A 21,394-nucleotide genomic window follows, 5' to 3' on the forward strand; every position below is an offset into this window, starting at 1 on the left:
ATGTTGGTTTTGTTGAAACAAAAGACTGTGGGAGAGATAACCTGCAGGGACAAAATGTACTCTTGGGTTTCACCCCATTGTATTTTGGCACAGGAAATATGTGCAGTATACTGTGTATTATAACAGATTAAAATATTTCTTACTTGTTTCACAGTAATTACCCTTTATAGAAAGCTGTGCTTGTAAGGAATTATTCTTGAGAAAACTGGTTTCAAGGCTCCCTCTTAGCCAGGAGTCAACTTCTGAAATACAAAAAAAATCTTTCTTATACAGATACTGTAGATCTTACTCCTTAATTAGGAAAGTCAGTGAACATGCTGTTGAGTAAAAAAGTTTAATGAATTCCTTCTGGTTACTGACTCATTAAAAAGATTTTTACAGTGCTTTTCAAAAGTAGCAAAATATATTGGGTCAAGTTTTCTTTTCTTTTATTTTGGAAGCAGAAATGAGGACAAGCATAATAGTAAGCCAAACATGAAGTGCATATAAAATATGATACTATACAAAATAACTGTACTGTTGTTTTTTAATGACAGAATTATGTGTTGCTTTGCTTTCACAGCAGGCTTTTGAGGACTTACAGTCAGAGGAAGAGAAAGTCAACCTGCTAACCAAAGAAAAAGCTAAACTGCAGGTGCAAACAGAGGATGTGAGTAAAAGTTGGTGTTCTACAGTATGCTTCTGTCATGCAGTATTGGCTTGACAGCTGTTTTTTAGAATGTACAATGGCAAATGTAGACATCTGTAGAATGGAGATATTTAATTGCAAAAAATAAAAGTTATAATGTAATGACAGTAATGAGATTTACTCAAAGACATGTCTGTCATTTTCTCCTGTATGCACTGCTACTCTTTGAAACCATGCTTGGTGGCAAACTGGCACAGTGGTTAGCATTGCTACCTCGCAGCACTGGGACCCTTGGCTCAGCTCTGGACATGGGGTGCTTTATCTGTGTGGAGTATGAATATTCTCCATGAGTGTGTGTTGGTGTCTGAGTGTGTCCTGCGATGGACCAGTGTCCCATCCGTGGTGTATCTTCCCTTGCTTGTCTGCTGGTCTCTGGGAGAGGCTTCAGCTCTCTCATGACCATGTACTGTAGAAAATGGTTAGAAAATGTATTGATCAATTTGTGAATAAGTTAAATGTGGCTGCTTATTGATTGAATACCTCAATAAAATTATGAAAAATAAAGCAGGAATATAAGTCATCAGTAGTACTGTAGCTGCAATGTCTATATATTGCTTTAGAATGAGATGGCTACCTTATTGGTCCTACAACAATAGCCCTTCAAAATACTTTTGATATGATCATTCAAAAATTTCCCTAGTTTTTCATGGTTACCACAATAAAGATGCATTTTTGTTGTCTTGGATTTCAAGCACTTTTTTTATTTGTAAGTGTAGTAATCTGTTCTGTTCTGTACTGTTCTGTTACAAAATCATCCCTTTAATTTAACTTTCCATAAATTTAAAAAAATAACTTTGGTTTTCAAGAAAGCTTTGTCATAACTGTTTAGAGCAAATAAACAATGAGGTCAAATTCAATTGCTGGGCTTTGCGTGACACTGTGTCCTTCCAAAGTGCTGTAATGAGACAGTTTTGTGCTATTGCTAGTTAGTTTGCATACTTCAGCTCTTATTTTATGCCTGTATAAAATTCATTGGTTTTTTAACAATAATATTGTATTATACACACAAGCAGATTTCTCCTGTTTTATTTTTATTTGACCATTAAAGGAATTTGAGCAGAGAATTTTTATTACATAATTACACTTTTTGCTTCTAATGAAACAGAAAACATATTTGTATTTGTCTTAGATCCTACTGTTAATTTTATTAGAGATTAAATAAAGTTTTCCTCATGTGGTTAGATTAAATAATTCCAAGGCACTTGTTGTGCATCATGTTGAAAGGAAGTGAATAAATGAGAAAGCTGAGCAAGGTTCAATCAACAAATGACAGCAACATAAACTGAAAGGTCCACATACTGTAGTCCATTTTAGGTCACAATGAAAAACTACTTTACTGTTACAAAGCACAAAAAGGTCCATATTTTATCGTATTATTTAATTTAGTTGCTATTTCTTCTGTGGCACACAACCATATATATAGTTCAGGTGGGTAGCTGTGTCAGCATGTGTAGGCTGCAAAGGCACAAGTACTGTAATAGATTTATTCCATGCTGAAAAGAGAAGAAAGAAAACGTAACGTTTCGACTGTGGAGCCTTCTTCAGGTGTGAGTAGTTCACCTCACACCTGAAGCTACTCGCACCCGAAGAAGGCTCCACAGCCAAAACATTATGCTTTCTTTCTTCTCTTTTCACCATTTATATACAGTACAGTATATCTTCTTTCTTTTGTCAGCTTGTCATAATCACACTGACAAATTAGACTGTTTCTAGGGGCATCCTGGGGCTTTTGAAAGCTGTGGAGTTTAATAAGATTAAAAAAAATATATGATTTAGTTGATGACATGAGCACAAGGTATAGAGGCTGCCTGCAGTAACCGTTTAGTGTTAATCATGCCTTTAGTGTTATAGGACCAATAATTAAACAGACCTGTCTTAATTTTCATGGATTTGGTTATCTGCCTTGGCTATAGTTAACATTCTGCATATCAGGGCTTTATTCTACATTTCTGCTGTATTGCAACCCTACAGAAACCAATTAGGACCTTGTTTCGCTCAGAAGACGACACAAAAGCATTATTCATCACTCTTACAGCTCCTGTGCAAAAGCCATAGATGACCTTCCAGTCTTCCATACTGATGTAATTATTAGGTATATTTTTTGGAATGAGAGTGGTCTGTGGTGTCACAGACCAGAATGCATATTTTTATCTTTATTATACCTGTTCTGATATATTCATTATGAATACTGCGATCTTAACAGGATCCTTCAAAAACTGTGACCACTGACTTTCACAGACTGGGTGAGCAGTTGCATTTTGCCTGGCAAGTTTGAGATCTAAATATTTGCTCTAGTTCTTTAACATTATTAACAGCATAACATACCTGGTTTGGGGTCCTTTTGAGATCCATTATGCAAATCAGTGTTTTGAGTTTCTTTGAAAACGGTCATAAAAATATTTGGATAATTTTTATTATTTTTCTTGTTGATCAATAAGATAGTAGTGTAGAAATGATTTACTGCTAGTAGTGAAGAATGGATAAATAATATCCAGTGTACTGTTTATAATAGAGTACAGTAGTTCCTATAAATATAATAAAACGTGAAAGTCTGAATGCTCACCCTCTCATTTTTTCTAATTTGTGTTGAATTGCTCTCTGCAAAATATAATCAATTTTGAATGTATTTAGAAGTGTCTAGTTGATATTTTACCATGTAGTGACATTAAAAGTGATATCAATACAGCTTTTAATTTTCAGCATTTATTTTCTACCTAGCTGTATCCCTTACATGGTGATTGGCAGTCACTGAGTCTAGATTAAATTATTTCATTGCCTGTGAGTTTAGAATGTTTTGGTTATTATGATTTCAATTTTATAATCAACCATAAGAAGGGATTAAAGGTGGTCAGAGACACTGAGAATCACAGTGTGGCCATGATACAAGAGTTCAATAATCATCTAACTTGCAACAAGGAACAGATGCAATTCTTTTTCCATGTTGTATATCAGGATTCAGGGCACGGCTTCCATTCAAAAAAGTAAACTATCATTTCAAACCCTGTTGCAGACACCAGTAAGTAAATCTCAGTTACCTTGAAGTTTCATGCATGATATTTTCTGGTAACTTGGATAATTTTGTCATATTGTACTGCATATTGAGGGGGTGAGAGCATGAGATTTTAGATTTTCAAAAATAACGGCCACTCTGGTACAGTATATACAGTAGTATAATAAAGTAAGTTTTTTTACAAATGCATTTTCTTACAATAATAAATTGCACAAGGATGATTGTATATACATTGTACCCATTAATGTTCAGTCATTAAATATGTTGACTACTGACAGTTATTGCATACATTGCATTCCAGCACTGCTAAAAGATATAGCTCTCTGACAGATTTATACTCACTGAAATATGCTTCCATATTTTTTTGTTATTTTGTCATATAATTTAAGCATTTATTCAACCAAAATGTTATTTTAATTGGTACATTTCACAGTGTTGATATTAAACCCACGTAAAGCTAATGTAGATTTTTTTAAATAAAAATGTTTTTAATATTATTGACCATGCATTACTGCAGCATTCTTTTACAGGTCTTAGACTGTTTCAAACTGTCGTCAGTTATAAGCTACAGTAGAAGCTTTCAAGGCTAGAACAGATATGCAATGACTTCTTTTCAATTCCAGTATATAAAAAAACTCAGCAAATATTGACTCTTCCAATTACATAAAATTGAAATACATTTTGTATTGCACAAAGTTAGTCTAAATGGCAAAAATGGTTATGTGATCATGGTCAACCTACTCAAATTAAAATGCAATGGCAATGCTGGAGAATTGTTATGTTTCTGGTCATGGTCATTAAAATAATGTTTGCCAAAACTAACAATTTCAGATCTGAAAATTCACTGTTAAAATGTGTGAAGCAGAAAACCTGTTGACTCAATGCTTGATCACTAGTAAAAATCTTATTTTAAAATTGGGTATCTTGATTCATGGTCATAACCTGGTGAGAGTACCTTGTATTATTTTGATACAAGGGAATTGTTATAGACATGAATTGTAGAGTCTTCTGATTCAACAGAATCCTGTATAGGCAAATTGCAGAACTGACCACCTCTTTGAATAAGAGACATACTGTAAACAATCTTGTCCAATGAGTAAAGTGGAGAGGCTATTCACTGTTAGAAGCAGATAAGAAATCACATCTAAATCCTCCCCTTAAGCTGGAGTATCTTCTTGAGCAAGAAAGGAGGCACAGAAGTGAACTGGAGAAAGCCAAAAGGAAACTGGAAGGAGACAGCAAGATGACTATTGAAAACCTGAATGAGATGGAGAAGCTTAAGACAGACCTGGAGGAGGTAATCAAGAAGTAAGTCATGAAAGATCATTAATGAGCCAATTTAGAATTTATTTTCTGTTTGATATTGACACCCTAAATTGGTTACTCTTAAATAATCTTCTTAAACTATATAGAACATTAACAAATGTACTGTGTATTTGCAAACACATTGCTTTTTGCAGCCTTAGACTCATACTGCACTTGTCTTCTGTTCTCTTTTTATGTTATGTTTATGAGTTTCAAATTCCAGGCAGTGTTTTACAGTATAGGTAATGGAGCAATTGGTACAGTATATTGTACCTCATGATTTTCTTTAAGCAGGAATACAGAAGCTACTGTATGCAAAATCTACTGTACATGAACTGGGTTGTTTAAAAACCATAATCTGTAAAATCAAGCTTTAGTCCCTTAGGAATATTTTAATTCCCTATTCCCTTTATTCCCTTAGAAAAATAATATTTTTAGTTTTAAAATTAAATTCATTAAAACATTTCCATGATTATAGAATGGTTGGCAAAATACAGTGTACTGAAGACTTATCATTAGTATAAAGTTGGTACAATATATTTAAATTTTATTTATATAGTAGTGTATTTGTAAGTTACTCTATACAGTACCTTTCTAAGATCAACATTTTTCATTAAAAATCTGCATCAATAGTATGTTTAATAAAAACTATTCTCATTAGAATTTTCATGACACAATAATTTATAATTAAATTCTTGACTTTAAAATGATTATCAGAAATTGTATTTTCTTAATTCTCAAATCAAGGTTGCCAACACCTTTTGTACAGTATATCTCATGGCTATGCATTCAAGAAAAAAAGCTGAAAATAATAATACAGTACATATGGAGAATATTTCCAAAAGCTATGGAAATATAGATGTACTCTTTTCTAACATTTTCCACCCCAAATCCTAAAATTTAAACTTAATTTATTTGCTTAAGAAATCCTAATCTATTCCATCTTTTTCTTTATTGAATTTGGTGAATAGTGTGATCTCACCAGTGTGAATGCTCTGTGTCACCGCACTCCACTTTGAGTAGTATTGCGTGCTTTGTAAGAATAGTTTCTGACACTTCTTCAAGTGTAGGGGTAGCACAGTTGACTGTGTGTTTGGAGTTCATCTGTAAGTCTTCACGAGCGTGTACAGCAGGCCCCAGAAAGTGTTACTCTTTCAGTAGAATCTGGGCGAAGGTGCTTGCACTCAAAGTGTTCTGGATCTTGTCACATTAACAGATTTTTTTAAGGCTGTGAGGGATGTTCAGTTACTGGGCATTCTATGGTTCATTACTCCACAAGGGATGTTTAATAATAGCTATTCATGTAAGAATATGTACAGATCATTTGAGTCAAAGAATTAGTTTTTTTTGGGTGGGGGGTAAGGCTGTGTGGAGGCAGGAGTCAGGCCTTAATAAAAGGAAACACCTCTGTTACAGATTAACCTTACACAGGGTGAGAGGGGAGGTTGCTTGCTCTCACAGTTTTCTTGTTCAGACAAATAAAAGAATATCTGTGGAGAGCTATCTTCACTTTGATCAGAGCAAGCCCTAAGGCAATCTGGAACATCATTGCCATGCAGATGTCAACTTCTTTTTAAATAGGAAAAAGCCGGGGAAGAGCTCAGATCTATTGGTATGCACTGGGGAGACAGAGAATCATTTATGTTTTTCTCACAATTACAACAAAGCAAAAACAGCTGTTTGATATGATAGTCTTTCACAGTGAACCAAGCAAGATTTGAAAAAAAGGCTACATGGTTGGAGAAAGGTACTGTATAAGTAGTTAATTCAGTAACTTCCGTTTGAAACCCTCTTTTCATGGGAATTTTCATATGACACATTTTAATTTTTCACAATTAAATACTTGACTATGATATACCCATATTTATAGGAACCCATGTTTGTCTGATATATTGGTTTTAAAATATCTTGTTGTTGCCTTTAAGAAAACCAAGGTTTTAATGGTAAAACTGAATGATTGTAAAATGACTCCGTCTGCATCACCAGAAACCATCCGTGTAGAGAATGGCATGGTTCATAAAGCAAGTATGCCTGAAAAAAAACAAACCTTTGTTCTTTTCCCTCTCGTGTTCCTGCAGGAAAGATTTGGAGATAAATGCCACAAACAACAAGCTGGAGGAGGAGGAGGCCTTAAATGTGAATCTACAGAAGATAAATAAGGAGCTGCAGGTGAGCCTGAAAGAATATTTCTGTGGACTGCAAGGAATAAACACTGAATATATTTCTTTCATCACAGGCTATAGTAATGCAGACTTGTGTACGTGTACTGTACATTACAGAATTCCTGCTAGTTAAAAATGACAGAAACCATCTACAATTTAGCTTTTGTTTTTTTAAATGTCATGCTTTATTTTTGTTTTAATGATGATGATGATCACTTGCACACTGTTCCATGGTACTAAAACACACAGAATATATAAAACAAAAATGGTCTAGTGTCTACAGAGCCATATTTCAACATGAAATCATTGAACCCCATAAATAGTTTTACTTTGTTGGTTCCCCAATTGGCATGCTGGCACAGTGCATACATAGGTTAGAATTGATGTCTCGCTCCACTGGGGTCCTGGATTCAATTCCAGACCTGGGGTGCTATCTGGGTATCTGAGTTTGTGTGCTCTCCCCATGTTTTTGTGGGTGCTCCAGCTTCCTCTCACAGTCCAAAAATATACTGGTAGGTTAATTAGCTTCTGAGAAAATTAGGCCTTAAGTGTGTGTGTCTGTGTTTGTGTGTGTCTGCCCTGTAATGGACTGGCATCCTGTCCATGGTGTACCCTGCATTGCACCTTTGTTCGTTTTCGGGATTGGCACTGGCTCCCCGACTCTCCAGAACTGGAAGAAGCAGTTAGAAAATGGATAGATAGATAAATGGTTCCCTAGTTTAACAGTCAATGTGACATAAAGCTATAGCTTTAGTTAAAAAATAAAAAGCTTTAGAGCTTGCTTTCATCATTATTATACTGTGATTAGATCTCAATCATACCACTACAATAAACCCTCACACCTGAAGAAGGCTCCACGGCCGAAACGTTGTTTTCTTTCTTCTCTTTTCGGCATGAAATAAACCTTTCACTTGTTCTTTTGCTGCCCACTACAATAAAATCAACTACATGTATTTATAGCTGCCAACATACTGTACATAAATCACTAGTAAGCCCTAACTTTTTAGGCGATCTCTCCAAAAATATTAAGGAGTAGGAGAAGAAAAAAGATAGAGGGAAAACACAATCTCTCTAAGAAGCCTATTGTCTAAGCATCCTGAATGTTTTTCAAATATTATTCCCATTGTTAATAAAGCAGTCCTAATAATAGTGAAAATGTGAAGCAAGTATGTTTTCCAGATACATGCTTACTGTTTGAAATCAAGTACTGTATGTACAAACAGTACAATGTAAAATAAAAATGCAACTCATTTTCAACTGTTAAAAAAAAATAGGTAATATAAATAATAATAGTTTTTTATATATTTGATAAACCAACAGAAATCAGCATCATAATGTCTGAATAGACTTAGTGTCCAAAATAGATTTAAATACTGTATATTCTTTCCATTATTGCAGTGTTGAAAAAAGTTAAAACTTCAATTACAATAGATTCAGTCGGTCTGCAAAGTAAAAGTGACATGATACTGAATACTCATGTTAGCACATAAACTCCCTTAAATGGACATACAACATGTTCATTTTAAAATCTAATTTTGCCTAATGTTTATCTTGCCATAAACCCTAGCTTGCGTAGGGCAAGTAAAAATGTTTATTTGCTGATATGGGGAATTGCATAACTCAAATACCATATCAAATACTGTACCATATCAGACCCAGTCATATGAGTTGGGATGTTTTCACGACAATAAAAGGTCATTTAGAAATTTACAGCACTGGATCTGTTAGTAAGTCCAAATCAGTATCTGTTTTCAAATGTTAAAACTACTTCAGTCTTTTATTGATCTTATTTGATGAAAATATTCATTATATATTTAAGAGGTGGAGTAGCCTGATTTGGAGTGCAAGTATTTAAAATTAAATGTGCTCTATTGGCATGTCCTCAGTACAGTATTTAATGATTGCATTTCTCTCTAATTGACAGTTTTCTGCTGAAGTGTTAAGAACAAACAAGGGCATTTTTCAGCTGAATTGCAATTGCCCTTTTTTCCTCATCTTAAAAGTTGCAACATCTTAAAAAAAATAACGGTGGAAATAAATTTCATGGCCTATTTAACTCTAAGCTCTCTGACTGATTTTGTGGAAAAGCTCTAGCCAGTACATTCTTAGACTATTGAAAATTCTTCCTTAATGGATTCCAAGTCTGCAATAAACATTTATCTTACAGAACATTAGTAGTTGTCTGGTGTTACACAAAGTCGAGTAAAGATTTTTTATTAAATATTACTTTTTTAGCACTTATTTGTAAAGAAAACATGACATACTTTTATAGTCTTATTTTTTTTTATTTTTAGTTATATTACTGGTATTTAATTTTGGTCATTAATTTTGAGAAATAAAATAAATTAAAGGTAGGAATAATTCCTACTTACACAATATGCTGTATATCTTGTTAAATACAAAAATATAGTAAAAAAAATAGACCTTTTAATTAGTGCATTGAGCATTTGTGCATTAAGCATTATCACAACTGGTGAAATTAGAAACATGACAATAGGATTTTCTGAAGAAATAAAACAATTAAAGTGCTTTCATTTAAACAAAGGTAAAAAAACCATCAAGCACAATGTTGTCATGATCTAAGGATGATGTTATCGTTGTTATTATTGTTTTCATCTATTAAAACTGGATAAAATCACTTGAATCATCAGAATGTTTGTCACATTAAGTTCCTAATTGACTATATTAAAAAAAAATTGTGAAAGAATTAAAAAAGTCTTTTAAAAAGTCTTCATCCCTGTGGTTTATCTTTGTTTACCATTTCAGAGTAAGGAGAAGATAGCTTAGTAAAGATCAGGTACTGGGTAGTCTGGCACATGCCATCTTAGTTTAGATGCTTCATTTTGGAGTTCTTTAGGGAAATAAAGCCTTTCTTTGTTTAAGTTAGTTGACCATGATTGGAGGACTGAAAGCTGATATGTGTATTGGTTAAAGTGTACAAGTTTTCCCGCTTAGCAAAAGCATTCTTCATGCCTCACAATGAAGCTGTTCTTTGGATCCATTTTGAACTTGGCTGTAATCCTCCCACTGATAAAAATGCAGGTGGGCAGTACATAACAAGAGCTGGGTTGATCTTGTTTTTGTCAGGGACAAAACAATCCAAGCTCATTTGCATTGCTTGGGTTTTAAATTACATGTGAAACTTCCTCCATGTATAGTGTGATTTTGAAAATATTCTGTAGCATTTACAGAACTGATTTTCTGTAGATACAAAAAATACAGTAGTACAAAATAATAAAACAGCAAAAAACGAGGAGTAGCTCCAATGCACTCTCTTTAGGCAAAGAATTACAAAGACAAAGAAACTACACTTACTGGCCAAAGCATACTGTAAGTAACCCCCAGTGAAATCCATATAGTGTCAGTGGCAAGTCATGTGTGATTGCCTGTAGAGCATGAAACTGAAGCATGAAATAGCCTTCCATCACCATGCCTGGCCAAAATCTAATTGAATATATACCTTTATCTTCATCAAGTCTTTATTGTTCAAACAGTTCATGATTCTTGCATACGCTTCACATATTTGGTGAGAGTTCCTAATATTATGACCTGTGAGACAAAGAAAGCATGTAGTATACATGATATAAACAAGTTGCTTCAAAGATCAAGAACTCTCCTCATTTGAAGGAAATTTTGTACAGACATTTCTTTTTAAACCAGACTTTTCTTTTCACTACCTTAAATATTACAGAGGACATTGAACTTTCCCTGCTGAGAAGTAACAGTTGTACACAAGACTTCACAAAACTCTGTACAAAAACAGTAGCTGGGGGAAGTCACATGGTATCAGCATCCTTCTGCCAGGTCTTCATGCCAGATGGAAGTCCTGATCTGATCTGCGTAAACTTAAGGACTGCTTCAGAAACAACAGTGCAACTCAACCCAGAAGACACATATGGAAACTATGTGGAAGTTTATTTTAATCTGAGAACAGGAGACACTTTATTACACAAAGGGTTGTGGGAGTCTGGAACACGTTACCCAACAATATTGAGAAAACTGATATTCTGGCTTCTTTTAAGAAACATCAGAATGAGATCCTCGGATCAATTAGCTACTAGCAACCACATGAGTGAGATTCAGTGTGTGGAATGACTCTTTTCTTTTGTAACCTTTTTTAGATTCTTATGAGACTGTACTATATGCACTTCTGTAGGTTATATGTTTTTGTATTAATCTCTTTATTGCTCTTTAATAGAGTGTTTTAGTGTAGCTAAAAGGTGTATTTATTAAGTTATTTTATTTAATGCAACCAATTCAGTTATTGTTTGTATAATCTGATATACTGTAACAGTCAAGTATTCTAATAGCCATTAGTGCCAGGGTGCACAAAGGCAGTGTCCCTGGTTTTGTCCTGATGTTCAGAAATCATATTGATGTTTTACATCAGTAAATAATACAGAGCATTTATTGATAGTACTGAGCTTTAACTTGTCTGATTATAATCCCCTTTCGGTAAAGTAAAAGATGATTGCATTGGTAGTGACTGGGCATATTGATGTTAATATGACATATGCAGGGATAGAATTGTCTACCAGCTCACATTTATACTGTACTCTTGCAGTTTCTTTCTCTGCATCATAAAAACGGCTATGGTTCTATTCTGAAAGCTGCTTGTTTCTTGTCGTATTCTAACTGGAGTCCTAAATCAAAGGACTTCATTTATACTGTTTTACTTTATCGGCTGGGTAAACAAATTGCTGGTTAAACACCACTGCTGCTTTACTAGTGAGATTGAAACAGGGCTGGAGAGTATGAGGGGGTGGGGATGCTCTCTGTGATTTGCAAGCCCCTTCAAAGCAGAACAGAATGGCGTTGGCCTATCTGTATACTGGTAGATCCAGTTTCATTGGGGTGACTGTTCCAAGAGCTGTCAGAGCTCTCCTGCACAGTAATGGCTGTGCTTTCGGCAGAAGTCTTACAGTGGCATGTGAGTAATTTTAAAACTAGTTTTCAATTAACTGCATGTTTAAAGCTTAGCACCTGTCTTATTCGATAGATAGCAATATTGTTATTCATTTTGCAGCGCCTATGGTTTTGTTCTGTTTCCTCAGATCTTAGATCAGAAATAAATCTGCCTACCTGAATGAAGAGGTTCTTTGTTTGCTATAGTTTCTGCAACACTTTACTTCCATATTCTTTACCTTTTAGTTTTGTCATGGTTCAGATAGAGATCATCCTCAAAGATTCTAATGTTTTTTTTAGTGATTTTTGTAGAATCGGCTCTAAAGTGTTAAAACACTATTTATTGCACTACAATATTTTTTTTTACAGTTTCAGCTTTGAAACTATATTTTTTCAATAGATTTCCAAACATCTCCAGGCATGTGCAGTTAGAAATGTCAGTGTCACCATGTATTTAGTGTAACGTGATAGCCTCAAGCCATAAACTTTGTCCTTCTCATTTACATGCAACAAAAAGTTTATTTCACTTTTGATGATGAACTGTAGAACACATTTTAGAAATCAGAGGCTCAAATATACTTAAAATCATTACTCTCTAGAATTCTTTTTTTTTCTTTAGATTTTTATGTTTTCATGTAGATTGGAAAAGGCATGGCTCTTTTACCGATTCCTCATTTAGACTAAGACATGTATTTCCCATGTTACCAGCACATACAGTAGGATATTGTTGAATGGAACATTTAGCCATAGTCAGCTTTATTGTGGAGTGTCATTTTCTGTTCACACTTTACATTTTAAATGCAAGCACAGTGTCAGTTCAGGTAAGAGTGCATATTTTGTTTTTTGCATTTCTTCTATAGGAGACCCTGTATTTTCCCAGTGTACAGCTAATTCTTCATCCAGCTCCCAAGCCTGCTGTGTAATTACAGAGGAACCTTTCTGGAACAATTTTTGATCACATTGACTACATCAAATGTATATGCACAGAATACCTACCAATTCCAATTACATATTCAGTGTAGATATATTGAAGTGTGTCACATATTCAGATATACAAGATATTCCTAAAATAACTGAAATCGTTTTAACAAACTATAACCAAATAAAAATAATATCAGCAAGCAGCAAATTCTGTTTTGGGAATAGTTAACTAACCTAGTAAAAATTTGCTGTCAGATATAAATGTTGTAAGGGGCAAAGACGTATTTGTAGCCATTTTAATTATAGAGGTCCTAATTAAAAATATGAAACATATTATTTGTTATATGAAATTCGTAAGAAGATTACAGGTGCTCTGTTTGTCTCTCTGTAAAAAGACGTTCATACTACAGTTATTATGTATTGTCCAAGGAAGCAACTGATTGTGGTTTGAAGGTGTTGCTAAAGGGGGATTCTTCTCTGTGTAATTCTTTGTTTATATTTTTTATATTAAAGAGTATGTCAAAGTACAGAATTAAACCACACAAATAGATAAAGAAGATTTGTCAACCCACTCCTTGAAGTTAACTTTTTTGTGATTGCCGCAGATTTTAAGTCGGGAAGAAAAAAACAGCTTCAGGCTAAAATGTTAATGATGGCATACAGATCAATTCTTTTTCCAAATTGCTGTCTTTTTGAATAAAAAGTGAACAAACCCACAAATGGGGAAAAAGAGTAAATGCAAGTGCCGGTTTATAGCTCATTGAAATCTTCAGTCAACTGATTTTTTTTCCCTATGGTAGATGGAAATATAAATGTCATGCATTTATCTTTAAATTTCTCAAAACTTGGCCTTGTTATTTGCCATTGGTGGGTAAAGCACACATTCTTCAGGTATGCACATGTTGGGAAAATGATCTGTGAAATTGTTTTCATATACTGTAATTCTGTAAAAAAGTACATTAAAGGGTCTTGTGAAAATAATTGTGCACTGTCCAGGACCTGAAAATTGCTAAGTCATTAAAGCTTGAGCTACAATTATTTTCTTTCTCTTTAGGTGCGCATAGAGGAGTTAGAGGAAGAGCTAGACGCTGAAAAGGCCATAAGAGCAAAGGTATGTGATTGAATTGACAACATAATCCAGCTTAAACAATTCCTGAAAAACATGTTCGCCTCAATTTAAACAAATACCTTTTATTGTGGGCTCTGAAACTCAAGATCACATAAAGTAAAAAATGAAAGAAACCAGCGCTTTTTAAAAACATTCTTCTTTTTCAGAGAGAAGGGAGACAGAGCAAAAAAAAGCAGACGTAGTGCAGCAATCAAGGCTGTGTCAGTGCAGCGAAAAATAAAAAGCCATTTTTTAGAGAGAGCTGGCTTCTTTCATTTTTTGACAGTGTAATCATGCTTAATTGAAAAAGTCTGATTTTTTTCTCTTTTCTTTTTCTGGGCTACAAAATAAAAAAAAACAGTTTCTGTTACTATAGTTGTTAATTTTAATGACAGATTGTGTATGAAAAATGTATGTTTTTTAAGTCTAGTTAACTTTAGTTTTCAACTAGATTATCTCCTATTTCTTAAGAATTGTTTTTTATTTCTTTGCCTTTCTAGTACCTGCAGTACTTTTGATGAAAAATGAAATAACAGTGACACTTAATATTTTAAGGAATTAAGGAATATTTTGTTATTAATTCATACAAATTAATACATACAAAGTGTGTTGGCACTTTCCTGATGTATTCAGTATAATCTTCTGTATATTAACTTATGTTTAGTTGATAATGATATAGAATTGCCATGCCCCCACACAGTTGTAGAAATGTTGTAGAAATGCCATCCATCCATTGTCTAACCACCTCTTCTAATTCAGTGTCGCGGGGGAGCAGGAGCTTATTCCCATAAGCAATGGGCTCACGGCGGTGTTCCTTGGACAAAACGCCAGTCCATTGCACGGGAGATACACAGACAGACACGTACACATTAACACTTTTGGGCCGATTTTCCCAGAAGCCAATTAACCTACCAGTATGTTTTTGGACTGTGAGAGGAAGCTGGAACACCTGGAGGAAACCCACAAGAACATGGAGAGAACATACAAACTCCACCTACATGTACTTTAGTTCTCCACCTGGTTCCCCAGGTCTGAATTTGAACCCAGGGCCGTAGCACTGCGAGGTAGCATTGATAACCACTGCAAAACTGTGCTACCCTTTGTAGAAATACCGTACCCTGTATCCTAATGTAAGCAATTAATTATGAATGTTTTAGAATGATTAGTTTGCGGATGAGTGGTTATTATAGTCTAAAGAGATAATACTTATATTACTTACAGTATACTTCCCAAAGCGGGACTGTGATTGATTAATTGGTATAATACATTTAAAACATTAGGCTTTAAAAATTCCATAAATGTCCCATAATGCACAATTACTGATGTGTAGCTAATATTATGTTTCCTTGAACTCAACGTATTAATCATTCTAATTAAATGTATTTTATTTGGCTGTTTTGTTTGTTTAGCTAGAGTTACAGTAGTAAAACAGCAGAACTTTCAATTTATTTCTTAGTAAGAATTTGGTACAATTAGACTCTTAATTAATTTCTAGTTGATTCAGTTATGGAAATGAGGTGCTGTTTATACCAAAGTCCTGCTGTGAAAACTGAGTCAGCCGTATAATGACTAACATAATATTTGCCAAACTAACTGTTACAGGCAAAATAGAAAACAGAGATAGAAGTCTTCACCCCACTACTTAATGTTTTAGTAGATTTCTGAAATCATGTCATAATACATCTTGTGGTCATTTTATTCACTGTCTATGAGTAAGAAACTGTAAATACTGAAAGTTGTACTTTTCTGTCATTTATGTGTAACACGCTTGTCATGAGGATGTCCTCCAGCTAGAGGTGACCTGGGAAACCATCACATTCTTTCGAGAGCTCACGGTTTTCCAGGGTTTTGCTACTCTAACTAGATCGCCTTTTCGTGATCCATGTTAATTAGCTTATTATTCAATTCCTGGTTTTCTATATAAACCCTAGGTTCCGCTTTGATTCCAATTCGTCATTTTTTCTTGGCACCCTGATTTTCACTTGTACAGTACTTCTGTCTCTACTCTGTCTTTACCTTGTACAGAAGTTTCAGTCTCACTGCCCTGAAACCCTTTTGGTCTTTATTTCAGCACATTCGCTGTTTGGCTTCTCCTAATAATGTTTTTCTCTTTTTTCAGGATGTTCATTATTCAGTTTCTCTGTACCCAAGCCTCCTTGTATTTTTTCTGACCTATAGGCTGTGCAGAAGTTTTTTTCCCTCAGCTCCAGCCTCACACAGCGCACCAGGCTCTACTCTAGCATTGCCTGGTAGAGCAAGCAAGCCCTTGCTGTGCACAGCAGTTTTCGGCTCCAGCATTGCCCGATGCACCAGCCTCTGCTCTAGTGTCAACCAGCAAGCACAGCCAGCCTTCGCTCTGCCCAAAAATCTCAGTGGCCTCAAGTCTGCCCTTCTAAGCTGCCCAGCTCCTTTCTCAGGAAGCTCACAACTCAGTTTCTCCCATACTCAAGACTCCCTGTTTTGTGACCGGTGGATTATGTTTGGCAGAAACCTGGCTTCCAGCCTCCGCTCTGCACAGCAGCCTCAGCTCTTGGCATTGCCCAGTGCTCCAGCCTTAGCTCCTAGCCTGCTCTCCACATTGCCTGACACAGCTGGCTCTGATTCTAGCCAGCACTTCTTTTCACACTTATCCTTTTCACTGCTCTCTGCGTCGACCCTCAAGTTTGCTGACTTGCACCTTTGACACTCCAGAGGGCTGCCCTTCGAAGCCCGTTCGGTTTCTTTCAGGGGTCTCGCTATTTGGGTTCCTACTGTACCCGAGACTCAATTTTTCCTCCAGGCTGTGTTTATCAGCCTTTCTCTCTGCCAGTGATGTCATTGGTCCAGCTTCTCCTAGAATTGTCATTCTTCCCAATTACTGACTGGCCTGGGCTAATTAAGGCCCACTGGCCAGTAATTAATTAGTTCATTTTCTCCTTTCAGTTGTCACTCTCCAGTCTCTTGCACTTGGGTTCTGACAAATCACCACCCACGTGGCTAGAATTACAGTATGTTGCTCTGCTCAGAGCAGAGACAGGGTCACTTTATAGACAGCAGTGAACACAACTACACCAGAATACTTGGTCTTCTGCCGCAGTAGACTATATACTCTGCTGTAGGTTTCAAGGAAGCCACAACACTTCTGTAACATACTCACTGCACTGGTCTCTACTTGAGCTAGACCGTGGTTAGCACCAGAACTGAAGTGCCTCAGTTGGCATCATGATTACATTCTTATAACAGAAGGGAAAAAAATGTTCTACTGCTTCATCATTCTACCAGGTCTGGAGTATTGTAATCCTCTTGGTAGAACAAGTTAGGTTTAAACCTGGAAGCCATTTTTTAAGAGAATGAGCCTTGGGCAGATGAACTGTCACTTCTATATTTCTAGACTATGGGCTGGCAAAGATGTCCTCAATGTCTATAAAAGGAAATTGATATGGACTAGGAGATTGGGGTTATAGCCAATCAGTGGAGTCATCCCCTAAGTGGAGTATTACTGTATCTCAGCTGTCCACTTACCAAAAACATCTGCACCTGTCATAACGAAAGAAGAGCACCTAGTGTTTTCTATTAATAAGTTAAAGGATTCTGAACAAGAGTTCAATCTTGTGCAGCAAATTAAAAACATATCTTAAATTTAGTATTCATTCATACAACATCAAAGAACATAACTATAGAAAGAATAAAAAAGCACCATTCTTATCCTTTTAAGTTGTTTTCAAAGTATAGGATTTAGCATGATTTACTGATCATTATCACAAACATACAGCAATTATCTGGCATTCTAACAGCATCTCACAAATTTGTATTGATTAAATCAGGTCTGCACATAAGATCAAACTAAATTTATTTTAAAGAAATGTTAAACTAAATTTCTTATTATAGAGTACACTCTATAAATCAAATATGAATAATATCTTTAATTCATAGGCAGTGATGCCGCTAACCAGATAATTTCTACCTCTATTGTTAGTTAAGCAGAGTAATTGGAAGCTTTTGTTAAAAATAGAAAACATAGATTTTCCATTTCAGATATAGCTTTTAAAAAAAGAAAAACAGTTTTTCATTTAATTTAAAATATCCTATTCTAAAGGAAAAGTGCTTATGATAGTTGGCTTTTATATGTGATCTGCTGAAAGCATAAAGAATTGAGTAGCCGAGCAGAAAGGTGTAGATCAGGAATATACTGTCTCAGATTAATCTTAACTTCAAAGTAAAGGCAGCCACAGTTATTTAGGATGTTTGGTACTTCATACAAATAGCCTCAGACTCTGAGCATTTTAAAAGGTTTTCAAATTTCCTCTCATTGCTTTCACAATCTTGCTGTCAGCATTGATTCATTAAATGTTTATATATTTTTGTTCATAACCTAATTGCCATGTTACAGACAGAGTGTTTTTTTTATTGTGAAGAAGATGGAATGGGATGGCATGATGGTACAGTGATTAATACTTCTGTATGACGGTGGGTTTCCCCCAGGTGCTCCAGCTTCCTCCCACAGTCCAAAGACATTGTGTTAGGTTATTTGGCATCTGTAAAATTGGCCTGTGCATTCATGTGTGTGTTGGATAGAATGGATGGAAAACAGAATGTTACCAAAATATAACCTTGATTTTTTTTAAATGCTTGCTTGAATGTTTTACCCGAATGTGTAAACAAATTATTGAAATTGTAATTTCAATCTGAGAGGTGTTTTGTCTCTGAGGAATAGTATTTAATACTAGTGTTGAAATTTCAAAAGCAATACAGTTAAGTGAGAAATGCTGATCTAGGCTTCACAGATAATAATTCAAGGCTCAGTGGTGACCCCAGTGGCTTTTATATAAAAACAACACAGGACATTCTCAGATGTCAACACTTATTTGCATTTGTACTAGTATCTACTATCACTTGAAGCCATGCTTTTGCAAAGGTCAGTGACTCTGGCATTGCATTCTTTAGAACATTGCTCCTCTTATCTCTCTTTGCTAGCTGTGTAAAATGTGCTTGTCTTCTTCACTTACTTTTGTGTTGGTATAAAGGAAGACTTGGGACATCCATGGTCTTGGAGATGTAAGGCAATAGTGAATTTTGGTTCAGAGCTAATCATTTCTCTATTAATATTGTTAACTGATAGTAGTTCAGTTTTTAGTCATTAATCAATGTTTGGAGTATCTTTTTGTTTCTCAACAAGAAAAAAATGCAATAAAAATGAATTGGGAACAGCAAAAACTGCATTGGATCTAAACCAGCATGGAACAATAGACCATTCTGCTTTTAATGAACATCTGGCTCTGAGTGATAAAATTTGTACACAGTTTTTAAAACCCTTCATTTGATAGATATACTTCAAAACACAGGGCAGGGTAATTTTTCAGACTGATCTAGATCTTTTGTTATTGCAGTGTGCTTTGCAAGTTTTTCTTATACTATTTTTTTTTCTAGAGAAGGGTATTCACACTATTTCTGTGACACACAAAAAGCAAATGTTTAAAAGGAATAGACATAAAGACTAAATTAAGTGACTGTTTTTTTCTAAAAGATATAAATGCTAAATATTACTGCTGGGTTGTTACTGATATTCAGACTAAGAGATAATGATGATAAACACCATACAAATGGTGTACAAATGGTGTTTAGATGAAATGTGCTAGGCATCACATTATATTTAACATCAGGTACACAAACCATGACTTGAAGAACAACTTTGTACATAAATGTTTTGTATCCTTGAGCCTGTCATGGGAGAAACTAAAATTGCCACCTTTATTCTGCCAGTTGTTTTACACATTTCAGAAAACCTATTCAGTATTCTTGTGCCTTGCAAACGTTTGTAGACTCTTCCTATAGTGTCTTTCTGAAAATACAAAATGATGCAAATTGTTCATCAAATTTTTCATCTTAATATTTAAAGTTTACATGATAGCACCTTTGGCAGTTGAGTCTATGTTTGGGGAAGTCTCCACCAATAATGCAGACTGCCGTGCTGCAATTTTTGCCCATTCTTTTTTGGTCAAACCCTATCAAGCTGCTTGGGTAGCACTTGTGGACGCTTTCCACAGATTGCTTGAAATCCTCTATGTTATTGACAGACGTTACGAAAATAGGCATGTTTATTCTGAAATCACATTAACTACTGTTATTGCATACAGATAGAGGTCAATCAACTAATTGTATAGCTCTTTCAGCTAATGTTGTACACCTAAATTAATTTAGTTTTGCCACAGCAAAAGGTTTAAATGCTTGCAATCCAATCATGACCTTTCCATTTTTCTCACGTATTAATTAAGGCTACCCAGTGGTGCAGTGGTTAACATTGCTGCCTCGTAGTACTGTGGCTCTAATTAAGATTCCTGGGGTATTATCTACTGTACATTGAATTTCCTCTGGGTGCTCTGGTTTCCTCCCAAAATCCAAAGACAAACTAGTAGGGTAATTTACATCTGGGTAAATAGGCCCTGGCGTGAGGATTTGCCCTTCAATGGACTGGCATCCTTTCCAGGGTGTATCCTGCCTTTGTGCCTGTTGTTTACCAGAATAGGCTCCAGCTTCTCTACAGCCCTGTATGGGATATAACAGATAAAAAATAAATGGATGGATTTATTATCCATTTACTTCTTCTTTTTAATTTTTTTGATTTGATTGTGTGGATTAGGTTGTGTATACTATGACAAATATTAATTGCTGTTTCAATGTGTCATGACCGCAAGTTTTAAAGCAACAGAATGTGAAAAATGTCCAAGAGTCTGAATACTTTCGTAAGACATTGTATTTGAAACTTTGAGAATGTACCACTGCTTACATCTGATAAGAACCAGACACTCACTTTCTTCTTTTGTTTTTCAGTTTAGGAGAACTTTTCAGTATGCTGTCAGGCTTGCGTCTGATTGTTATAAACAAAATAAGATTCAAGTCTTTTGATGTAAATCCAACAGAGCAATAGATTGCTGCTGCATACTGCTTTGGCTTGTTACAGGTCCACTGACATAAATGTTTTTTGTAAAGCATTTTTATTTTTGATGTAAAATGCTTTGTCAGGATATTCACAAAACATTGCTAGAGCGCAATTGGATGAATTTTAATTTCATACGTGACTGCAATTTCACTTTACAACGTAATTACAGTTTCAATGACTTGTTTGTTTTTCTTACAGCATTAATCGCTAAAATATTCAATGGTTTATGACATTACTGGTATCTGGTATCCCAAAACACAGATTTGCCCGGAAGACAGATGATTGATTCAGCACTGTATTACAGATAGTTTATTGCTTAAAAATGATAGCTTATTCATAGATACCAGTTTCTGTTTTCTTTCAGATATTGTTCAATAGG

The 21,394-nt window shown here is 35.1% G+C and overlaps 1 protein-coding gene across 1 annotated transcript in view; it reads left to right on the top strand.

Moving 5' to 3' along the window:
* Nucleotides 1-21,394, top strand: part of LOC102696526 (putative uncharacterized protein MYH16) — an 82,537-nt gene that overhangs the window by 37,865 nt on the left and 23,278 nt on the right. The window contains exons 6-9 of the mRNA XM_015356045.2: nt 563-649; nt 4,861-5,006; nt 7,082-7,172; nt 14,046-14,102. Of these exons, the coding sequence (XP_015211531.2) occupies nt 563-649; nt 4,861-5,006; nt 7,082-7,172; nt 14,046-14,102 (381 nt within the window). The remainder of the gene's footprint in view (nt 1-562; nt 650-4,860; nt 5,007-7,081; nt 7,173-14,045; nt 14,103-21,394) is intronic.

Source organism: Lepisosteus oculatus, chromosome 9, assembly GCF_040954835.1.
Source record: "Lepisosteus oculatus isolate fLepOcu1 chromosome 9, fLepOcu1.hap2, whole genome shotgun sequence".
NCBI lineage: Eukaryota > Metazoa > Chordata > Actinopteri > Semionotiformes > Lepisosteidae > Lepisosteus > Lepisosteus oculatus.